Genomic DNA, 22,206 nt, shown 5'->3' with positions numbered 1-22,206 from the left:
CTGCTGCATGTGGGGGAGCAACGCTCCTGGGGCTGGGGGGAGACAGCTTATACATGGAGGGGTGGAACCTACTGCTGCTTCCTCTTTCTGCTCCTTCTCCTCCTCCTGTGTCTCTGCTCTTCCTCACACTCCTCTTCCTCCTGCTATTCCTCCTTCCCCTGTGCAATCCCACCTTCTCCTGCCACCTGCATTGTTTGACCATTTTGTTCCTCAAGCCTGCTTCTCCTTCCCTTCTCCTCCTGCCCCAAGGCCCAGCACCCACTGCCAGCTCCCTCTTCCCCCCAGACCCACAGCATCCCAGCCGAGGGGCAGGGATGGAGCTGGGGCAGGTCGGGCTGGGGCAGCGCTGGGCTCTCGGCCGCTCCCACCCGCACTCGGTCCCCACTGCAGCCGCTCCCGCCAGGACAGCGCGGGGGGGCCCGGCCTTGGCGCTGCCCCACTCCCACCTCCCCAAATTCCCCTCGCGGGGGCGATGGGGCCGAGGCGGGGAGTCCAGTTGGGGAAGGCTCAGAGGGCCAGGGAGCTGTAAACAAGGGAGTGACAGGAGAAGGAATTAGTTTCAGAAAATGTTATTAACTGATGACACAGACTGCTGCTCAGCCAAGGCCCTGCTCAGTTCATGAACTTCCAGAAGAACAACAAAGACTTAACAGAGCCATGAATATCATTTGCTATATAAAAGCAGGGAGCATATTAAGGGAGTATGTAGTAGGTGGATTGGGAAGTCTGTAGCTCTCAAGTGCTTCAGCCAATGGGGAAAGCAGAGGGAGATGTGGCCAGGAGAATTAGGATGAAAAGGAGGCTGTGTCCTCCAGCAATTGGAGAGATCCCATGGGGAATGTCCCATGGCCTCTCCCATTTTTAGAAATGAAATTAATTTCACAGGACTCCTCTGTCTGCTTTGTGGACAGAATCCTCTGGTGATGTCAATTTTCCCACACACCCTAGGGCAGGGAGTGCAGCTGAAGGTGCCTCACCCACTTTGGGTGATCAGCTCCCTTGGCTGGCGGCGGCACCGGGGATTGATTGGGGACCCGGGAGTGACCAGGAGACAGACGAGTGACACATCAGGGGGGTCTGTGAAGACTCAGCAGGGAGAGAGCACTGAAAATCTCATCAGTGAGTGCCCTGGGATCTTCGGGGAGTGAACATGGCAGGGCACCCATGGAGGGGAGAAAAGGGAAAGCCAGGGAGGGGTCCTGGCCAAAGGGAGGATGATCCCAAAATGTCTCTGAAGGGTCCCATGGGAGAATGCTGAGGTAGTTTGCACATTCCCCCAGAGGTAATTAAGGACATGGAACCCAGAGGGGGCAATAAGGGAAGTGGAGAAGGGATTTGGACAACAGCAGATGGATGGTGTTGGTGTGCTGGGAAGGGAACAGGTGAAGGGGAGTGTGCAGCAATATGGTTCAGGCAAGAAGCAGCAGGAGGAATCTATGTGGTAAGAAAAAGGATGATGGCAAAGAGGAGGAACAGAAAAATACTCAGTATTGGGATGTTTTTCAGCAGGGTCTTATCCTGACAATTTGCCAGCTGATACTTTGAATTCCCAGTTTCCAGGAGAGGAAAAGCAGGAGGTCAGGATGTCAGGGGTTTCTCTGTGGTGGGCAGCGGCAGCAGCGGGCGCAGAGGTGCGGGACCGGGAGCACGGGCTGGGGGCCTGTGGGGAGCTGCGGGGCCGGGCCGGGGCTGTGGGGCAGCTGGGGCTCAGTGCCGGGCGCTGCCTGAGCCCACCAGCCCCGGGCAGGGCCGGCAGTGGCCCCCGGCCCCCAGGAGGCTGCGGGACGCCCCGGCCGCTGCCCGGCCCCGGGGAGCTGCCGGCCCTGCCCGCCGGGGGGGCCGCCTTTGGACACTGCGGCAGGACAGGCACCGGCTCTGCCACACGGGCTGTGCAGGGGACCCTGAGCACAAGGAGCAAAACAAAGCAACATCTGGAAACGCAAATTTTCATGGATGGACATAGAAGTGAATTTTCTCAGGCAGCCGGTCTCAAAGCAATCAGTGGTCAGGTTTGGATATTGGCACCGGGAGTGGCCACTGAAGGCATGGGCACGCCTCTGAGAACACAGGGTTCAAAGCAAGAACTCCCAGCAAAACTGTCTCTTTGCAGAGTGCAGACTCTCCCCCGCCCACCACGGGCTGGGTGGGGGAATGGAAGCCCTGCGGCCTGGGAGGGATAGGCCAGGGGGAGGAAACCTGAGATGTCTTTGTTCCCCAGGCTCCCACACCAACGGAGGGAAACAGACAGAGAGCCTGAAGGCACCTGGAAATTCACTGGCAGAGGAGAAGGAGAAGCAGGGGAAAGGTGCCCAGCCCTGGGAGTTAGGGTCTGGGCTGAGATTTCAGCAGCCAGGGGAGTCCAAGACTTTTAACCCTTTCCTGGGAAATGAAAGCTTTGTGAAATATTACTCCTCCTCCACTTGAAAGAGAAAAGAGACAGTCTGGGACCTGAGATGTTAGGGAAAGAAGGTTGGGGGGGAGATGATGGAGTGGCTTTGTGCTGGACTTTTCTTGTAAGCCATTGACTGAACCAGTTTCTCCTGCAACAGAGACTGCATCTTTAGGGGGATGCAATGGTGAGACAAGAGACCTGCTTCAGCAAATTCCAGCACAGGAATGGAGTGAACAGAGGAAAGCTGAGGAGGGTGTGGTGATGCCCCTCTGTCTTCAGGAAGAAGATCTCTGTTTGCACCCTCAGCCCCAGGGGAGGAGGAAAATGGGGGGGAGACTGTTCCCAAAATGAAAACTGAACTGTTGTTTCTTTTGTTCCTTGGCAAAGCATCCTTAAAGGAGCCCTATGAGCAGTCTGTCCATGCACGGCGGTGAGGGCACTGTGACATGGCAAGGAGAGTGTCACACGGGCACATTTTCTCTGGGCAGTGCCATGAGTGACATGGAAACACGAGAGGTGGCAATTGTGTTTCCTGGGGGTCTGTGGTGCAAGAGAGACTCCTCTCTCCCCTGATAGACTGAGTATTGATTATCTGAAAGGTGATGACCTGATTGAAGGTCCAAGTTGTGTCCCACTGTGATTTGTTGGAGTTTGGGTGCAGGGAGGAGGAATGTTTTGGAAGGTTTTAATTCTGGATGTAGCGTGTATCTTTTATTATAGTAGTAGCTTAATAAAGTTCTTTCTCCTTTATTTCTAAGCTTAGGCCTGCTCTGCTCTGTTCCTTATTGCATCTCACAGAACTTATTTGGGAAGCTGGATTTCCATGGGGACACAGGCATTGTGCCGGCATCAAAACATGACATGATGGTACATGAAGGATCAGGATTTTCTGTTAAGGATTTGGCTTGGGTCCCTGCAGAAAGGAAAGATTTTGCAGAAAGCTCAGCAGCTCTCAGAGGATGAGCACCCACAGGCAGTGACCGGGGCTGCAGGAGTGGCACAAGAAGGCCCTGCAGCACTTGGGCACAAAGGCACAGCAGCTGAAGGCAAGGAGGGATGAGCAAAAGGCCAAGCTGAAGGCAAAGGCCATGGCAGAGTTCCCACAGACCCTGAGGGATCAACCCCAGGGCCCAAGGGGGCCCCAGCACCCAGGGGACGGCGTCGGCCACAAGCACCTGGCAGAGGCATTGCCCTCCTGGCAAGGGCAGAGCCCACCCAAACAGCCCCTGGGAAGGAGTCAGGGCTCCAGCTGCAGCCCACAAGGACACTGCAAGCACAGACAGCAGCACCCTCAGGAGGAGCGAGTCCACCCCTGCATGGACATGGATTGTCAGGGCTCTCTGAGCTCCCATCCCACCGGGGACCCACCACACTGCAGCCCTGGAGAACATCCAGGCTGGGTCTGCATCCAGAGGAGGCCTCTCCTGTTGGACACAGGGGCCTCTCCATCCACTCTTAATCTTACACCTAAGGGGGGAACATTGTAAAGGAGTGTTTTCATTATTAAGGGAATAAATGGGAAAGCTCAGCTGGTATAATTTGTTCAATTAGGAGCTGTGGGAGGTTAATTTGAACTAAACTAATTTTTTTCTCTTCCTACTGTGATTGTAATTATCTAGGAAGGAATTTGATGATGGCATTGTAATATTGTAAAAGGTGATACAGAGGTTATTGCTGCTGTACCTTTGTGTCAAATGTCTGGACTTTTTAACCCCACACAGCCTCCATGCTGTGGTATGGACAGGAGAAAGAGAGCAAAACCTGAGAAAATGAACAACCAAAAATATTGATGCCTCAGCTGTGGTTCTTCCAGACTCAGAAAAGAAATTGGAATTGTAGGTGAATGTTCAACAGGGCCATGCCAAAGGAATTCTTGGGCCAAAATGTTTCACCCAGTGGCCAGAGTGGCCTCATTGCCTGCAGAATTGTGCAGCCACAGCTTCAATGGGAACCGAGGCCCAAAACCTGATGACAACAGGATCTCCAACTGTTCCAGTCTGCCATCAAGTTCAAGCTTTGATAACCCAAAGAGCCTCGCAATGGATGAGCAGTGCTCGGTTATTACAGTGTGAAACTTGTTCAGTGGCACAGGAGGATTCAGAACTGAGGACAGGGGAAGGGTTTAACCCAGCCTCCTGTTTGAACAGCCCCCAGAGGGGCTGGGAAGAAACCCAGCACTGCATTCAAGTGACACAGCTCCAGACCCAGCCTGGGGGAGATTCAGGAGACATTGCCTGGCCTGAGGCAGAAAATGTCTTTGTGGATGGCTCTTCAAGGGCAGCAGAAGGGAAAAGAGTTCCAAGACACACTGTTATTGAGGAAAGGGAATCAGACAAAGCCCAGGTTACCCCCATGGTCAGCTCAACTGGCACAGCTGTGTGTGCTTGTAAGAGCCAGGCACTGAAATGCCCTGACCAGGAAGGCTTCAATATCTTCTGGTGACACCATCTCACCTAACAGGGGGGTAAAAGCAATTCTGATTGCTGAGTAACCACTGGATCACTTCTTAAGGTATTTCTAAAAGGAGTAATTAATATAAAAGGCATTGTGGAAGCAACAGACACAGACAGCAGAACTCATTTTCCAGGAAAGATCCTCCAGGGGGTTATGGCAGCTTTAGGAATACAATGGGACCTCCAGAGCCCCTGGCACCCCCAGAGCTCAGGCTGGGTGCAAAGAATGAAAGGGGAAAGAAAGAAACACCTTTGGAAGCTGGGGATAGAAACCAAGATGCCATGGGTACGGCTTTTGCCATTGGCTTGGGCAAGAAGAAGAGCCAGACCCAGGGCAGATATTCAATCATTTACCTTTGCAATTGATATCGGGAATTCCTTACCCTGGGAATTCTCCACCTAGTGCAGGGTGGAGATAAGGGATGCACATTTAAAGCAGTCTGTGGCCAGAATCCTGTCTCTGGTGCAATCTCTCCCCCAGGAAACTGGGCTGGCACAGAGCCTGCCTTGGCACTTTGCTGTTGCCAACATCCCAGCAGGACATCGGCTCCTGCCTAAGGAGTGCAGAGCAGCACCACTGGTGGCCAAGTGGCGTGGCCCGTGCCAAGTGGCCCCGAGGCCAGAAACAGCCGCCAGCACAGCTGAGCACGGGGGACCCCTCAGCCTCGGCTCCAGGTCTCTGCAGCCCCGGAGATTTGCACTTCCCGCCTGCAGCAGGAGGATGGGAGGCCCCCACTGAGCCTGCACTGAAGGCAGCGCAGCAGCAGCCAGGGCTCCACAGCGGGGCAAGGCCCTGGGCCTGCCCACACATCCTCTGCTGAAATCCTCGGCCTGGCCACCCTCCTTTGGCAGCTCCAGCCACCGGGGACAGCCCTTGCTGCCACTGCTGCAGCTTCAGCGCTCTCTGGGCCTGCCCTGCCACAGCTGCTGGGCAAGAGCACGGGACAATTCCACTCTGGCTCTCACTTACACTCACACACTGCCCTGCCTGCCATGGCATTGATGGAAAATACACCAGCTCATAGACTTTAACATTGTTCACCTTTCATTTCTCTACTCAGGCTTGCTTTGCCTTGGCCCTGGGGAAAGAAATGTTAAAGGTTTTGTTAAGGGATGTTACACCACTCAATGGAGATGAGTTTAACATCTCAACACACTGGGAATGGCCCAAAAGATACCCACAAAGATAACGCCCAGCAGCAAAACATCAACCCCAGCAGCAAACAGCAACCAACACCTACCCCAGACACTGCCAGGGCTGCAGACACCTGGTCTGCAAAAGGCTGAGAAGGAAATCAGCACTTCCCACCTCTTTAACAGCAGAAGCAAAGAAATCCGGGTCCAGTAGGAAACCAAATACTAAAAACTGCACAACTTGAAACTTTGGAACATTAAACCAGTAGATTTAGACTGGTTCAGACTGTATCAAGTTTGGGGAAAATCTAGTAAAAGCCACGGAGCTTTTACTCTGATAGTATTTTATTTATTATATACTCCAATATATTTTACTGATACTTTAGGTGTCATGGAACGATTTTCTCTGCACACCCGGGCTATGTGGGGATGGAATGATTTCTGTTGCACATCCTGGCCAGAATCAAGGAATGCCTTGACTCTAGCAATAAACATATTGTTGGAGTTTTTCTTTTTCCTGCAGTTTCAGTGCTAAGTTTAGAGCATTAGACTATTTTTAAATTACTCCTACTTCTATATTGCCTGTTAGGTTTGGGTAAGGGATGAGAGAATGAGTTTTTACTTAGAGGAGAAGTAGAAAAAATTTCATTGACTTGGAAATTTTTTGTGTATGTTTGTGTGTGTCTCTTAGAGATAGAAAAATTTTGGTCTGGGTTTTTTGACGTTCACCTTTAGGCAACATTTTGTGAAGCTAGAAGAGATTTAAAGGTGACCCTTTAAATCATAAATAGAAGATTTGAAGGAAAAGAAAATAAATAGAAGATTTGAAAGAAAAAAAAAAGAAAAAGCAGCAGGTTGGGGGAGGGCACAGGTGAGGCTGCTGAAGCTGCTCTGGAAGAGAAGCTGCATTCCAGGCACCCAGGAGAGGAGCTTTAGAAATGCAAATTGACACTGCTGGGGCAGACTGGGGACAATGTACCTGGCTCTTCTTGCCTGGGGCAGGAATTGGCTGATTCCCTCTGCCCCTCACCCCAAGCTCTGCCTGCTTGCACAGATGGAATCTGCACGGCTGAAGGCAGAGCCCATGGTGAGGATCTGACTCTGAAACAGAAATGGCTGAGGCTGCAAAGGGAAACAGCAAATGGAGAATGTTGTGAAAACTTCACTAAAATAGGGGGGGGGGTAATCCCTCTGCCCACTCCAACATCTGCTGTCACTGTCTGTGCTGTACAGGGTGTATCAGAGCACTGGGGCTTTTGCTAGAACAAGTCCAGGGAAATTAGTTGGAATTCAAGTATTTGATGATTTGTAATTAGAAAACTGCGGCCAATTGATGCAGCCCCGGCTGCAGGGAGCACCCAGAAATGGGAAAAAGATGAAGGGCCACCAGAAAAAAATCTACAACACCATGGACCAGCCCCTGGGAACCCAAACCAATTCATATCAGGAAGCAGAGAACCCATTTATCATTTCAATGGCATCATTAGATTAAAAGCTGTCCTCAAAAGAAGAACCAACCAGACAGCTCCAGCTCCTGACCTTCCTGCTGACCAATCCACTGAAAGAGGAACACAACATTTCACGTGGGGATGAGATCAGATTATCTGTGAGCAGAAAAAAAGGGAGTTTGTGCAAAACTAAATGGCTCAAACTGCTTTGGGCAAAGAGATGACAAGGGAAAAGTGCTGAAAAAGATAACAAAGGAAAAGGGAGAGCAGTTTATGTATTGGTCCAAACATGGAAAGGATGGGAATGGGACACGCTTTCGTGGCTCCCCGGCACACCAGGGGTTAAACGAATGCTGCTTCTCCTCTTCTGTGCTGCAGCAACTCTCATCTTTTTACCATGCTCCACACCTTGGCAGTGCAGCTCATCCAGCAGCTGAGCCAGGGGATGCAGGTGGCAGCCAGGCCTCCTGATCCACAAACAGCTACAAAAGGATAGGGAATGAGGGCACCAAGAATAATCCCAAAACCAAAGAGGACCCGGGAAGAACAAAACAGAGTTGAGGAGCGAATCTGCCTGGAGATAGGCCCAGGCACCTGTAGATAAGGAAGTAACAGGGGAAACCATCAGTTCCAATAAATTTCACAAATTGGGCCACACAATTTCTCAAAGTCCCGCTACATTCCCGAACTTCCAGGAGAACAAAGGCTTAACAGAGCCATGAATATCGGCTGGTATACAAAAGGAGGGTGCATATTAACGAGGACAGGCAGCAGGCGCATCGGGAAGTCTGAACCTTCCAAGGACCTCAGCCCGTGGGCAAAGGCAGAGGGAGATGAGGCCGGGAAAATGAGGATAAAAAGGAGGCTGCGGACTACAACCATGGCAGAGTGCGCACGGCAAATGCCCCACGGCCTCTCCCCCTGCTCGGCAATAAAGTCACTTTTACAGGACTCCTCGCTCTCCTCCGGCCACAGAAACCTCCGGCGACGGGAATTTCCCCGCACGCTCCCGGCCGCGGGGCAGCCCCCTCTGTCCTACCCACAGCAGCCGGGCCGAGCCAGCGCTGCTCCGGCAGCGGCTCCTGCCCAGGCCCCGGCGGGAAGGAGACCGCGGGCAGCCGCTCCCGCCGCGCCCTCAGCCCGGGGCCAGCACGGGCCGGACACGGCACCACCGACCCACCGCAGCCCCCTGCCGCCCCCTCCGCCCGCAGCCAGCCCCGAGCCCCCGCAGAACCCAGCGCGGCTCCCACCTGCGCCGGGGCCGCCTCCGAGCTCCGCCGACGCCGCCTCACCGCGCTCCGGCCGCTGCCGCCGCTCCCGGGCCCGCACAGACGCTCCCGGCGCCAATGGCGCCGCTGCCCGCCCACGGCCGCCCTCAGCCCGCCGCCGGGGCCGTGCTGCGCCCCGCTCCCACCAATCAGCGCGCCGCAACCACGACTGACGGCACCAGCGGCCAATGGCAGTGAGCTGGGGGCGGGCTCTGCGCACGGCCCAGACTCGCCCCGCGCTCTCAGGGCCCCCCGCGCTGCGTGAGGGCAAAGCCGCAGATGAGCAACAGCCCCGGGACGGGCCCGGGCCCGAGGCGGGATTGAGCTGCCCACACAAACAAACTTCTCCGCACCTCCCGCCACGGCTTTCCCTGCCCTGCGCCTTCCGTGCCTCCGGCTCTGCGGGAAGCCCGGGAGCCTCCCTTCTCCTGCCCCTCATTAGTGCATCGGTGCTTCGCTTTGATTTCCCCCAAAAAGGGAAACCTGCCCAAAGCCCTGTGGGTGAGCGGGGGAGGGGAGAGATTTCTGGCAGAAAACTGCAAAGACTCAGAGCAGGATAAGGAGAAGTCAGTGCAGAGCCTTAAATGCAGCTTTCCCCACGCCTCCCTGCTCCCAGCTGCACCTCCTCCCCCGGCAGGGCAGGAGACAGGGAATGGGGCCGTGCTCAGCTCATCCCCCGCGGCTTCTCCCTCTGCTCAGGGACAGGAGTCGTTCCCTGCTGCACCCTGCGCTCTCTCCCAGCCGAGACTTCTCCAGGAACTTCTCCGAGCCGAGTCCATGCCCTGGGCCACAGCCCCCTCCAAGTGCTGCAGCGTGGGTCACTGTGCCACGGGCTCGGTCCTGCCAGGCCAGGCTGCTCCAGCGGGGCCCCTCTGCCCACGGGGTCACAGCCTCCTCTCAGGCATCCCCGAGCTCCAGCCTGGCTCCTCCAGGGGCTGCAGGGGGATCTCTGCATCCCCACGGACCTGCAGGGGGAATCTCTGCAGCCCCATTGTAATATATGTTATGGAATAATTCGTGCTTATGTAAAATATACATCAAGTCAGTTGTGCTTGTACAAAAAGATTCTTAAAGTTTTAAAAGACCAGAAGCAGCAGCCGGGGCTGCAGAAACCACAGATGACAGAGAAAGAAAGACCTCATTTACAAATGAAAAACGTGGCTCGGTGCAGAGATGGGCTCTTTCCGGGGGCAATCCAGGAGGCATCCAATGTGTAAAACCCATAATATATGGCTCTTTGCACATAATTACTGTATGTATTATGTTAGTTTGATTCGTAGTGCTGTATTAACATTTTAATAGTATGATAAATGTAGTTTTGTCGTTTAAATTAAGCTTTAGTAGTTAAAATAGAAACTCCTTACGTGTTTTGTTTTTTTATTTTAAGGAATGAGAGAGTTGCTTTGCCGTAACCATCACAGAACGCCTAAATCTTCCAGAGAAGTGGAATTTATGGCTTTCTTGTCAGAAGAAGCTAATTTCTTCAAGCCTTGCCATAGTGATTAGAGGAAACAGTTGGCATATAACAGACAAGAGTTTCTTGTTTTAAATAGAATGTATGCATAACCATGAAGGATATATGAATATGCAATAGTGTAGTTTTAAGGGTGATTCCTTTGTTCACAAGGTATGCTTGTTGTGGCTTAAGTGCCCGAGAGCTCCGGGCTGGAGCGGAGGGGCTGCGGGAGGAGGAGGAGGGACAGGAGGAGCGGCGGGAGCAGGAGCGGGAGAATCCCGCCGCTCGCACCGCCCGCACGCCGGGGCTGCAGCACCCCCTGCCCCGCCAGCATCGCCCCAGCCCCGAGCCGCAGGGCAGGGGGAGGCCGAGCTCGCCCCGGCTCTATCGAGGGGTCTCCGGGAGGATTTTTCTGGAGAGCGCTCGGAGCCGGCAGATGCCGAGCCCCGGATCCCTCCGGGCTCCCCAAGAGGAGCTTTTTCGGGGGGAGAGGAGCTGTGATCGCCCCTCGGAGGGTCCCGGGGGACCACGCGGGGCTGGCCCGGTGCTGACAGGGCGGGACATTGGTTTTGGGGATCCCCGTGAGAGCCGGGGCTGCGGAACGTGGGACCCCCGGGGCGGCAGAGGGGAAGGGGCGATACCGGAGCTGGGGGACCCCCGGCAGCCGGAGATGAGGCGGGGACGGGACCCCTGACCCTGGCAGGGCCTGTCCTGGGGTGACCTCACGATGCTCGTACCCCCATTGGTCCGTTTGGCCCCGAAATGAGTTCTGCACCTTCAGGGCTGGTTCTGAGAGCGAAGAGGGGGAGGAAGAAGTGCGCAGTTTGTTTTCAGGAGCTGCACTCACCCCTCCACATTCCGGCTCCTGGGCTGCTGAGATGCCTTAAGGAGCTGGGACAGAGGCCAGACGGAGCCAAGAGGAATAAAGTGGATATTTATTGAAGTGCCTTCAAAGGCCACACCCCGGCAATGCCGGAGCCAGGGTCGGGGCTCTGCCCGGATGGCTCCGAGATGGAAGCAAAAGAGGGCTTGGTCATGAGTTCTCACATTTTTATAAGTGTTAGTCCAGTTGCATACAGGATTTAACAGCCCAATTAATAGCTTCAAATTATGAACTTTCATCCTTCTTGCTTGCCTGCCCTATGCTTTTCCTGTTGTTTCTGCTTTGGGCCTGAAGTTTGAAGAGATTGTCCTTGACTCTCCAGCTAGAACAGGATTGTTTTGTCTTCACCACCCTGTGAAAAGATCCCAGGAACACTTAATCTAAAGCTAGAAGCTGCACACCGAAACAGAACAGAAAAACTTAAACCTGAGGTATCAGTTGTCTGCCAACAGACAGCAGGACAGAGCTCTCCTTTGCTTTTAGTTAGTTTTTAGTTCGCTGAGGCAGAGAAGTTCTCTGGGCTGTGGTTTTTCTTTTTCTTTGGAGCTGTTTAAACCTGCTCTGGACTGAACACCAGAAGAGCACCGGCAGCTCACACCTGTGGCCCACCAAGCTGGGCCTGGGCCCCGAAGGGACTGATCAGAGCCTGAGTGAGCCGAGCTGCAGCCCATGGAGGGACTTTCTGAGTTTGTCATCTCTTTTGTAGCAACAACAGGTTTTATTGTTTAATATTGTTCATGTTTTGTGCTGGTGAATGCTTTGCCTGTTAAATAAACAGGTTTTTTTTGTTTTTCTCTTAGGAAATCTTTTCCCAAACTAGTTGGGGGAGAGACCACTTGAATCTGCTTTCTAGAAAATCCCCTTTGGATGTTTTCTCCCAAACTTGCCCTAAACCAGGACAGGGTGGTGGGGAGGGGGGAGCCCCAAGTGCCTGGACTGGGGAGAGACTGGAGAGGGGGACCCTTGTCCTGCAAAACCCCCCCAGCATCCCTAAGCAGGACCCTGGAGAAGGGGGATCCTCAGGACCCATGAGGATCCCCATCAGCCCTGAGACGGGGGACACCAGAACCCCAGAGGCATGAGACTGGAAAAGGGACACTCCTGGTGGCTTTTTTTTTTATTCACTCATGATTTTGGAGGTTTTTATGGACACCTGGAGACTTCTGGAAATGGATTTGGGCAGGAGGAATCCCCAACGCAAGGTGTTCACACCTTGTTTTTCCTCACACCAGGATTTCCCACTTCCAAACTTTGGCTGGATGGAAGAGGAGGCTGTGAGGAAAATGCCCTGGGACCCCCAGGCAGGTGAGGAGGAAGTCAGTGCCCCTTTCCCCCTCTCTCCTGCTCCATCTCCCAGCCCAGCACGGCCCCGGCTGCAGGACAGCCCCGCTGCCGGTGCCCTCCTGCCGGGGACGCACTGGGGGGATCTCCTTGCCCTTCCCTGTGGCACGGAGGCAAATCCCATCCTCTCCTTGTCCTTCCTCCCCCAGAGCAGGAGCTGAGGATGGAGAGCAGGGAGGACAAATCCCCCCAGCAGAACATTGTGGAAGAAGCTGTTTTGAGTGGCTCCATGGCAGAGGAATCCAACGGGGAGGAAAAGCCCCAGAGATCCCACAGGAGGAGGGGCTGCACCTGCAGATCACCAGGACCTGAGGAGGAAAGACCCACCCTGTGCCGGGGAGGTGGGCAGAGTTTCAGCCAGGAATCAGAGCTGGTGGTCCAGGAGCAGCCTCATGACAGGGAGAGGCCCTACGAGTGCTCCGAGTGTGGGAAGAGCTTCAGGAAGAATTTCAACCTGATCTGCCACCAGAGGATCCACACTGGGGAATGGCCTTACGAGTGTGGGGAATGTGGGAACAGCTTCAGCCACAGGTCTGACCTGATTGTCCACCAGAGGATCCACACTGGGGAGAGGCCCTACGAGTGTCCTGAGTGTGGGAAGAGGTTTCACACCAGCTCCCATCTCCTTGTACACCAGCGGATTCACAGACAGGAGAGGCCCTTCCGCTGCCCCGACTGCGGGATGGGCTTCAAGCACAAGTCCACCCTCGTCACCCACCGGCGCATCCACACCGGGGAGAGGCCCTACGAGTGTCCCCGGTGTGGGAAGAGCTTCTCAGACCGCTCATTCTTTACCCGGCACCAGCGGAGGCACCGGTAAGGGAAGCCCTGCGAGAACCCCGCCTGCAGGAAGAGCTTCGTGCACTGCTCCAGCTCCATCCCCATCAGAGGACCCACCCTGCTCAGAGCCCTGGTGACCCACATGCCCTGTGATACACAGAGGGAAGTGGCTGCTGTTATTTTATTTTATTTTGCCTCTTATTATCTTTTATCTTCCTCCCGCCAAAACACAGAAAATTTGGGTTAAAATCAACAAATTAATCAAAAGCATCTAAAGCCTCACATTTTACTTGTGTTTTATGGAATCTTGGATTCCAGGAGATATCTGGGAGTATATGGGGGGGTTGGGGGATGTTTGGTTTAGTTGTCTTTATTTCTTGGTGCTCCAAATGATGAGAAGGATTGATCTGTCACCTCAAAACCACTCAATGCCACTGAAAACTACTCAATCCCACCCCAAAATTACTCAATGCCACCGCCTCTCAGGGTGAAATTGGGTTGGAAAGGGATTGGGCAATGCGGGATGCAAATCAGGAGGGTGAGATGAGCATTGGGTGGGGTGGGATGGGTGGGATGGGGATTGGGAGGTGTGAAATGGGGGAAGTACAGCTTGGGAAGGGGTCTTGATGTCCAGGAGGGGTCGCATGGGTAGAGGTTGGCATTTGGGCGGTGGGGTGGGGTCTGGAATGAGACAGCCAAAGTTTGGGTGTGATTAAGATATGGGGAGCCCATTACTGAGTGAGTGTTTGAATAGTCTACATTCATGTGGAGATGCTGGGGTGTCTCACATTCCTGAGGCAGTTTTGGGGCACTCCCCAGCTCTTGGGGGGTTTCCTGAGAGCAGCTCCATGGAGCCCCATGGCCAGGGGTGGTTGCCACGGGCCTGAACTCAGAGCAGTGCCAGAGTCCATTGCCTCGGTGCTGAGAGCAGAGAAATGATGAATGGCCCCAGACATCTCCAGTGTGTGTGTGTGGAGGCCTGTGAGCTTACTGGGGAGAGGGCAAAAGCGATCCCCTGGAGAAATGCCCCTTAGGCTCTGGGCATTCCTCACAGCTCAGGGTGAGGACAGAAGCTTCCCCCATGGAGCTCGGCAGCACTGTGTTAATTTGTCCCAGTTCTGTCCCCATTGGCCTGTTGGCCTTTCCTACCCCTTTTACCCTGATATGTTCATGTTCTAGCAAGTTCTCCCTTCCCTATTTTCCCATTGGTTTATGTGCCCACCCATCAACCCTGCCATTCCCTATTAGTCCCTTTCCCTGTGTACCACCCCTAAACCCTGAGATCCCTGACGCTCTCCTCCAGCCCCTCTTTTCCCGTATTTACACCCTAAACCCTCCTTTGTCTTTAACCCCCAGAGCCCTGGAGCGTCAGACCCTGATAAACCCTCGTTGGAGCTCCATGCCTGGGCCCTCCCGTGTCCTCCCTGCCGAGCTGCTCCGTGTGTGTGTGTGTGTGCTGGGCTCCCGTGGCTCTGCCCGTTAGCACAAAACACTCCCAGGGAAAGTTGTGCCACCACCACAGACTGACAGTGTCCCTGGGGACCAAGAGGCCACTGTGACACTGTGGGACCAAGGAGAGCATTGCTGCCCTGCCAGGCCTCATGGAACCAAGGATCCACTGTGACACTGCAGGGCCTTGGGGACCACGGTGACATTGTGACACTGCAGGGCCCAAGGATCCAAGGGACTTTGTGACACCAAGGGGTCCCATGGAACCAAAGGGACATTGTGACACTGGGAGGCCCCATGGAATCATGGAGACCATTGGGACACTCTGGGGCCTCATGGAACCCTGGTGACACCAAGTTGTCTGGGAGGGCCTGGTGTAACCAAAGGGACATTGTGACACTGAGGGCCCCTTGGAACCAAGGACATCTTTGCAAATGACACCAAGCTGGGTGTGAGTGTTGATCTGCTGGAGGGTAGGAGGGCTCTGCACAGGGACTGGACAGGCTGGATCCAGGGCCCAAACCCAACAAGGTGAGGTTTAACAAGTCCAAGTGCCGGGTCCTGCACTTTGGCCACAACAACCCCTGCAGTGCTACAGGCTGGGGACAGAGGGGCTGGACAGCAGCCAGGCAGAAAGGGACCTGCAGGGACTGATGGACAGCAGGCTGGACATGAGCCAGCCGTGTGCCCAGGTGGCCAAGAAGGCCAATGGCTCCTGGCCTGGATCAGGAATGGTATGGCCAGCAGGACCAGAGCTGCTGTGCCAGCCCTGATCTGCCCCCAGCTCTGCACACAGACATTGCTGCTGCAGCTCCAGAGAAGGCAACAAAAGGACATCTCTGCAGAAAACTTTGCTGCGAGATCCTTTAGTTCCTTTAAAGCCACCGAGAGTGCAGCCTTTCATTGACACAATCTGTGGCAACAGGGAAGGTGGAGACAAAATGACAAATGGCTAAAAAATTACATTTATTGTGGACAATATGAAAAAAAGTAAAACAAAGGAAAAAAAATTCCCAACAACTAATTCAACAAGAAGTATCAAAGATGACTTTTGTTACAAGTGATTTTCCGAAACTGGCCATCATTTTAATGTTTCTGAAACCATCCAGTCAACAGTCTCCACACTGCAGCCTTGAGCTCCTGGTTCCTCAGGCTGTAGATGAGGGGGTTCAGGGCTGGAGGCACCACTGAGTACAAAACTGACAGGGCCAGATCCAGGGATGGGGAGGAGATGGAGGGAGGCTTCATGTGAGCAAGTATGCCAGTGCTGAAAAACAGAGAGACCACGGCCAGGTGAGGGAGGCAGGTGGAAAAGGCTTTGTGCTGTCCCTGCTCAGAGGGGATCCTCAGCACAGCCCTGAAGATCTGCACATAGGAGAAAACAATGAACACAAAACAACCAAGTGCTAAACACACACTAATAAGAAGAAGCCCAAATTTCCTGAGGTAGGATTTGGAGCAGGAGAGCTTGAGGATCTGTGGGATTTCACAGAAGAACTGGCCCAGGGCATTGCCATGGCACAGGGGCAGGGAAAATGTATTGGCCGTGAGCATGAGAGCATTGAGAAAGCCACTGGCCCAGGCAGCTGCTGCCATGTGGGCACAAGCTCTGCTGCCCAGGAGGGTCCCGTAGTGCAGGGGTTTGCAGATGGACACGTAGCGGTCGTAGCACATGATGGTCAGGAGGGCAAGCTCTGTTCCAAGGAAGAAGATAATCAGAAAAAGCTGTGCAGCACATCCTGTGTAGGAGATGTTCCTGGTGTCCCAGAGGGAATTGTGCATGGCTTTGGGGACAGTGGTGCAGATGGAGCCCAGGTCGCTGAGGGCCAGGTTGAGCAGGAAGAAGAACATGGGCGTGTGCAGGTGGTGGCCGCAGGCTACGGCGCTGATGATGAGGCCGTTGCCCAGGAGGGCAGCCAGGGAGATGCCCAGGAAGAGGCAGAAGTGCAGGAGCTGCAGCTGCCGCGTGTCTGCCAGTGCCAGCAGGAGGAAGTGGCTGATGGAGCTGCTGTTGGACATTTGCTGTGGCTGCACATGGGCACCTGTTCATGGAGAAAGGACAGGGACAAGTCGGGAGAAGCAGCTTGGAGACAAACCTGAGCCATTCCCTGCAGACTGTCCTGCTGGGACTCACCCACCCTTGTTCCTGCTCTGGGAAAACCTTCACCAAGGTCCCAGGAGTTGTTTTAGGAATTGTTTTCCTACCCACACACCATTCCTGGCCCTCTGAGGTCAGAAATCCCCAGCATTCCTGCTGCACTCAGGGTTTGCCACTGAGAGATGTGAGAGGCAAAGGATTCCCTGTGGCTGAGGGCACGTGAGGGGCTGGATGGGCTTGTTCCCCCAGCACTGCTCTGTTCAGCCCCCTCTGCTTCCCTGAGCATCTCCCTGGGCCTGGACATTCCCTCCTGAGAGGTGCCTTGTCCCTGCCAGCGCTCACAGAGCCCATCCCACCCTGTGTGCCCTCGGCCCGGCCCTACAGAAACCTGCCTGTGTGCAGGGCCCTGGCTGGGGCAGGCTCTGTGTGCAGCTGGGCAAGGGCAGCTCAGGAGAGCCCTGCTGGGCCCTGCAGAGGTGATGCTGCTGCTGTCCAGGGCTGAGGAGGGGCTGAAGGCCCTTTGGGAGGCTCCCAGCAGAGAGACTGACCACCCAAAGTCACAGTTCTGGAGTCTCTGTAACTGTTCAAACATTCCTTGATGATCCTGTGTGTCCCTTTCAATTCAGAATGTTCTGTCATTCTGGGATTACAATTCCTGTGCTGCTTCTCTCATCCCCCTGTTGTCTATAATCAAAAGAGAAAAAAAACTCTTGCAACAGTGTTAGAGCAATAAAGTAAAAACCAGACCTTTATTGGAAGATTCCAGGTGGCCCCGCAGGAATGGGGCACACCCAGCCCCTGATTTCAACAATTCATTAAGGTTAATTAATTAGTATATTTAACAGGGACACCCAATAGGAGTTTCAGTTGCCCCAGTTACATACCCCTGGCTCAACCCATTGGAATAGGTCCAAGGGCTTCTTTGCCCCACTTTAGTTATGACTGCTCACATAGTGTGTGTTCTTCTTGTAGGTCCTCTTCCTGATAATAAGACAATGCAGTATTTCAGGAATGTATTTAGACAGTCAGCTTATTGTTCTGAAATCTAAGAGATAGGTAGGAAACATACTAGAGTCAGTAAAGGATTACAATTATGTAAGTACATAATAGTAAATTAATAATGTTAATTACGAGTTTAATAGAGTTAAATAAGGATTATAGTTTTATAACTATATCAAACTAATTTACAGAGATACGGATACATGAAAGATGTATAAATAGCAAAAATCTTTTTGTCATCACCCCAACTTTCCCATCCTGCTCCAAGCAGGAAATTGAAAACACTCTCAGGAAATCTCCTGACCTTTACAGCAATCCCAGGCTTACCTTCTTTGGGAAGTGCCCTCCGGAGCTGTGCCCAGGCTGGTCTGGAGCTGGGAGCAGCCCTGCCCCACCCAGCCCCTCTAAGCAGCAGCACCTGCCCTGCTCAGGGTGGCTCCTTCCCCCCACAGCTCCTGGCCAGCGCTGGGAGCAGCTCCAGGGCCGGCTGAGAGCTGTCCCTGGCAGGCAGCAGAGTCCTGGCCCAGCACAGCGCCCTGGGCTGCAGGACCCTGCTCTGCAGGACAGCCCTGGGCACCCCTGGCTGCTCTGCACAGGAGATGAGCAGAGAATGCACTCACAGGGTCTGTGGGCATTGGGATGTTCCAGCTTTAGGAGATCTCTCCAGGAGCTGCAGCTGCATTGTCCTGCAGCCAGAGGTTCCTGTGCCAAGGGCTGGCAGTGATTCTGCCCCAGGCACTTCTCAGCCCCTTCCCAGCCCTGACTGATTGAAGCTCTCTGTGCCTCTGTGCTGTGCCCGGGCTGGCTGCAGGCAGTGCCCCAGCCCTGCTGGGCTGGGAGAAGAGCTGCTCAGCAAGAGAAATGTGCTTTTGAAGCCCTGCTTGGTTACCAGGATCACCCTCTGTGCCAGGAGCCCGGCCCAGCTCAGCAGCACAGACACAGCACAAGGACTTTAATGACCCTCTGGGGCTTTGTGCTCAGGCCCTGAACATCAGGCCCTGAGAGGGAGCTGCAGAAACCTCTCCAGAACTCCAAGTCACAATCCAGCTCCCAAGTTTCTTGGACTTTTAATGGGTCCCACTGAGGGACACGACTGAGAAAGTGTCCCCAGGCCCCAGGCAGAGCAGAGAACTGGAGGCACTGATGACAGGTGGGGACAAAGAGAAGCCAAGTCTTGGTGCCCTGGGGCACAGCAGGGTCTGTGCCACCAATGGCTGGGAGGAGACACCTTGTCCTGAGGCCCTGGGGCCTCCTGGCACAGCCCCAGCCAGGCTGGGCACTGTCACCCCCTTGTCCTGCCCTCAGCATCCCCCCCTAGCCCACATCCCAGTGGCCTCAAGGATCTGCTGGAAGGAGTCCCTGGGGAGCCTTGTTCAGGAATGGCCCTGGGGGCTCCTTCATGCTCCCAGGGACAGCAGGTTCTTCAAAGGACTTTGGCTTTTGCTTTTGCCTTGGAGTCTCTGAGAGCTTATTGCAATACTGGCCTCCAATTATCTGCTGTAATTAGTCCCTGGAGAGGCTTTGTCAGGAACAACACTCAGTGGGGCTCATTAATGCTTCAAGGTACTTCAGTTCTTTTAAGGTACTTGGTGTTTTTCTTTTGATCCAGACTCTGAGAGGTTTGTGCAATCATGGCCCCAATTATCTGCTTTAACGAGTCTCTTGAGAGCTTTGTACTGACACTCACTGGGGCTCATTAATACTCTGAGATACTCAACTTTTTCCAGGTACTTTGGATTTTCCTTTCCACTCTGAGTGGATTTTGTGCCATCCTGGCCTCCAATTCTCTCCTCCAAGGAGTCCATGAGGAGCCTTTGTTGGGGATGGACCTCAGTGGGATCTATTAATGCATTGAGACCTTTTGGTTGTTTGCTCTTGATTTTAACTCCTGGACAGGTTTGTGCGATCTCCTCTCAGGCCCCGAGGTTCCAGGGCTCAGCTCCAAATGCACCACGGGGCTCATTAGGATCAAGCAAGTCCTAACAAACCATGGCTCTGCCTTGATTTCCCTCTGCTCTCGTGCAGTTCATCAGGAAGTTTCTGTAGTGGTTTTGGTTCATCAATTTTGAGATTTCTTGGGCAATGCATCAATTAGTGGTGGGTTTAGTGATGTCTAATTACCAGTGCACACAAAATAATATAGTTACTCATTTCCTGCTACCTCCTGTGAGGTAGGATAAGGAGAAAGGGAAAGTGGGATCAAAACTTTAAAAGAGCATAAAGAAAAGTTTATTAGCAGTAACTAAAAGAAAGAGGAATAAGAATCAGCACAAAACTTTCAGAACACTCTTCTTCTCGCCACAACTTTTTCTTCCTTATTGACAACGTAAGGAGACAAAACCTAAAATTTTCAGCCAGTCTACCACCTCTAGAATAGTCCTGCTTCACTTCACTTAGGGTGAGGAGTCTCTTTTTCTTGCTATGGAGACTTCTTCATAAGGAAACAGCTCTCTTGTGGTTCTCAAGTTTCATGAATAGCAGCCACTCGGAAAAAGTGAAATAGTGAAATCCCTGCCATTTTTTCACAGCTTTTCCCACAGCTGTGTGTCATGGACCATGTCAGCTTATGGGGTATTAGTTTAAAGATGAGTTGTTCAAGACCAGAGGTTCTCTTCAACTGCTTCTGAAATCATCTCTGGGAACAGAGGTCTTCTTCTTTCCCTGAGGGCACAGGGTCTCATCACTCTTCTCTCTTTCTCTGTTCAAACTTATCATGGGATCTCAGCTACTTCAACATTTGCTTACTTTAGCATGGAGGCCTTTACTGAAGGAAGTCATCTCCCCATACTTTTCAATGCCTTATAGGGAAAAAGAGAGTCTGATGTATCAATGACATCCTTCTCCATAGCTTTAGCAGAGGATTTCAGCCCCAAGATCAAGGGGGCATCTCCTCATCCCTCCCATCTGGGACTCAACTTCCTCTTCATTGACCCCGGTGTCTTCTGTGTGCCTGCCCTGTGTCCTTTTCTCTCACTGGAGGGAGGATGGCAGCACTGGCAGAGTCAATATCTGCCCTGGGCCTGCAGATGGTTCCGTGAGCCCGGCCGGGCTCAGTGGCCAATTCTAATTTTGGCCATGGTTCCTGGACATGAAGACCAGTTCTTTTTCATAGGAATGAAGGAACAGAGCTGCACTGTTTTAGGGGCAAATGAGAGGTCACCTCCAGAGAACAAGGCCAGCCAGAGCTGCCAGATTCTGTTCTTAGAGATATACTTGAATACAGAAAATTTTTTAGGCAGAGTGTCAGTTTTGGCAATGGGCATCAGAAAAGACAGACATTTTCCATACAAAGGAGAGCATGGAGCCCTATTGCTCCAGGAGCTGATGAGAGGCAGGCATTGACATCCCAAGATCAGCCAGACCTGTCAGGTGGCCCCTGGGAGGCCAAGCCAGCCAGACCTATTCCATGCTCCCTCGCTTCCATGGGGCCCCACAGTGTCCCAATGGTCCCTTGCTTCCAGGAGGCCCTGAGGTGTCACAATGCCCCCTTGGTGACACGAGGCTCTGAAGGGTCGGAATGTTCTCCATGGTTCCATCAGACCCCACAGAGTCATAATGGTCTCTGGGTCCATGAAGCCCTGTGGTGTCACCATGGCCCCTTGGTTCCATGGGCTCCAGTGGTGCCACAATGATCCCCTTGGTTCCATGAGGTGCCCACAGTGTCACAGTGATCTCCATGGGAAGGAAAGAACCGAGCCCCAGTGTGGCAGGGGCAGCCACCAGAGGCCAAGGCCAGCCAGGCTTGTCTGGGAGCAACCGTTGGATATAGGGAATTTTAGAGGTGGAATCCCACTTTCAGACATGGACATCTGGGGGAGAAGGACCGTCCTTTTCCATAGGAAGAAAAGCATGGAACACCGGTGTTTGAGGGGCAGATAAATGGCGGCCACCAGAGGCCTAAGGCAGCCACACCTCTCTGTCCTGGTAGCTTTTGTCTGAAAACAACCCTTGGATATAGGGAATCTGGGAGGTGGAATCCCAGTTTCTGCCATTTCTCCGTACATACGGATGGTTTTTTGTATAAGAAGGAAAGCACAGAGGGCAAGTGTTTCTAAGGGAGAGGAGAGGAGAGGAGAGGAGAGGAGAGGAGAGGAGAGGAGAGGAGAGGAGAGGAGAGGAGAGGAGAGGAGAGGAGAGGAGAGGAGAGGAGAGGAGAGGAGAGGAGAGGAGAGGAGAGGAGAGGAGAGGAGAGGAGAGGAGAGGAGAGGAGAGGAGAGGAGAGGAGAGGAGAGGAGAGGAGAGGAGAGGAGAGGAGAGGAGAGGAGAGGAGAGGAGAGGAGAGGAGAGGAGAGGAGAGGAGAGGAGAGGAGAGGAGAGGAGAGGAGAGGAGAGGAGAGGAAGTGGCTCCTGTGAGGCCAAGCCAGCCAGACCTGTTTCTCCTGGAAACTCTTGTCATGGAGTAATCCTTGGATATATGGAATTTGGGATGAAGAATGTCAGTTTTGACTATGGACACCTTGAGAAAAAAGAAGGTTCTTTTCCATTAGAAGGAAAGCCCTGAGCCC

General features: G+C 53.4%; 2 protein-coding genes across 2 annotated transcripts in view; both read right to left on the bottom strand.

The window, feature by feature from the left end:
• The window catches only part of LOC140681477 (uncharacterized), a 472,703-nt gene that overhangs the window by 372,585 nt on the left and 77,912 nt on the right, over positions 1-22,206 (bottom strand).
• LOC140681458 (olfactory receptor 14A16-like) lies at positions 15,691-16,623 on the bottom strand. Its single transcript, XM_072921289.1, has one exon. It carries the CDS (start codon positions 16,621-16,623, stop codon positions 15,691-15,693), a length of 933 nt encoding a protein of 310 aa, XP_072777390.1.

Source organism: Taeniopygia guttata, chromosome 36 (genome assembly GCF_048771995.1).
Source record: "Taeniopygia guttata chromosome 36, bTaeGut7.mat, whole genome shotgun sequence".
In the NCBI taxonomy this organism is placed as follows: Eukaryota; Metazoa; Chordata; class Aves; order Passeriformes; family Estrildidae; genus Taeniopygia; species Taeniopygia guttata.
The sequence above is the reverse complement of the archived record's forward strand: the minus strand, read 5'-3'. Positions and strand labels throughout refer to the sequence as shown.

Excerpts from the sequence above, each read along its gene's own strand:
- LOC140681458 (XM_072921289.1), bottom strand. The coding sequence starts at position 16,623 with ATGTCCAACAGCAGCTCCATCAGCCACTTCCTCCTGCTGGCACTGGCA.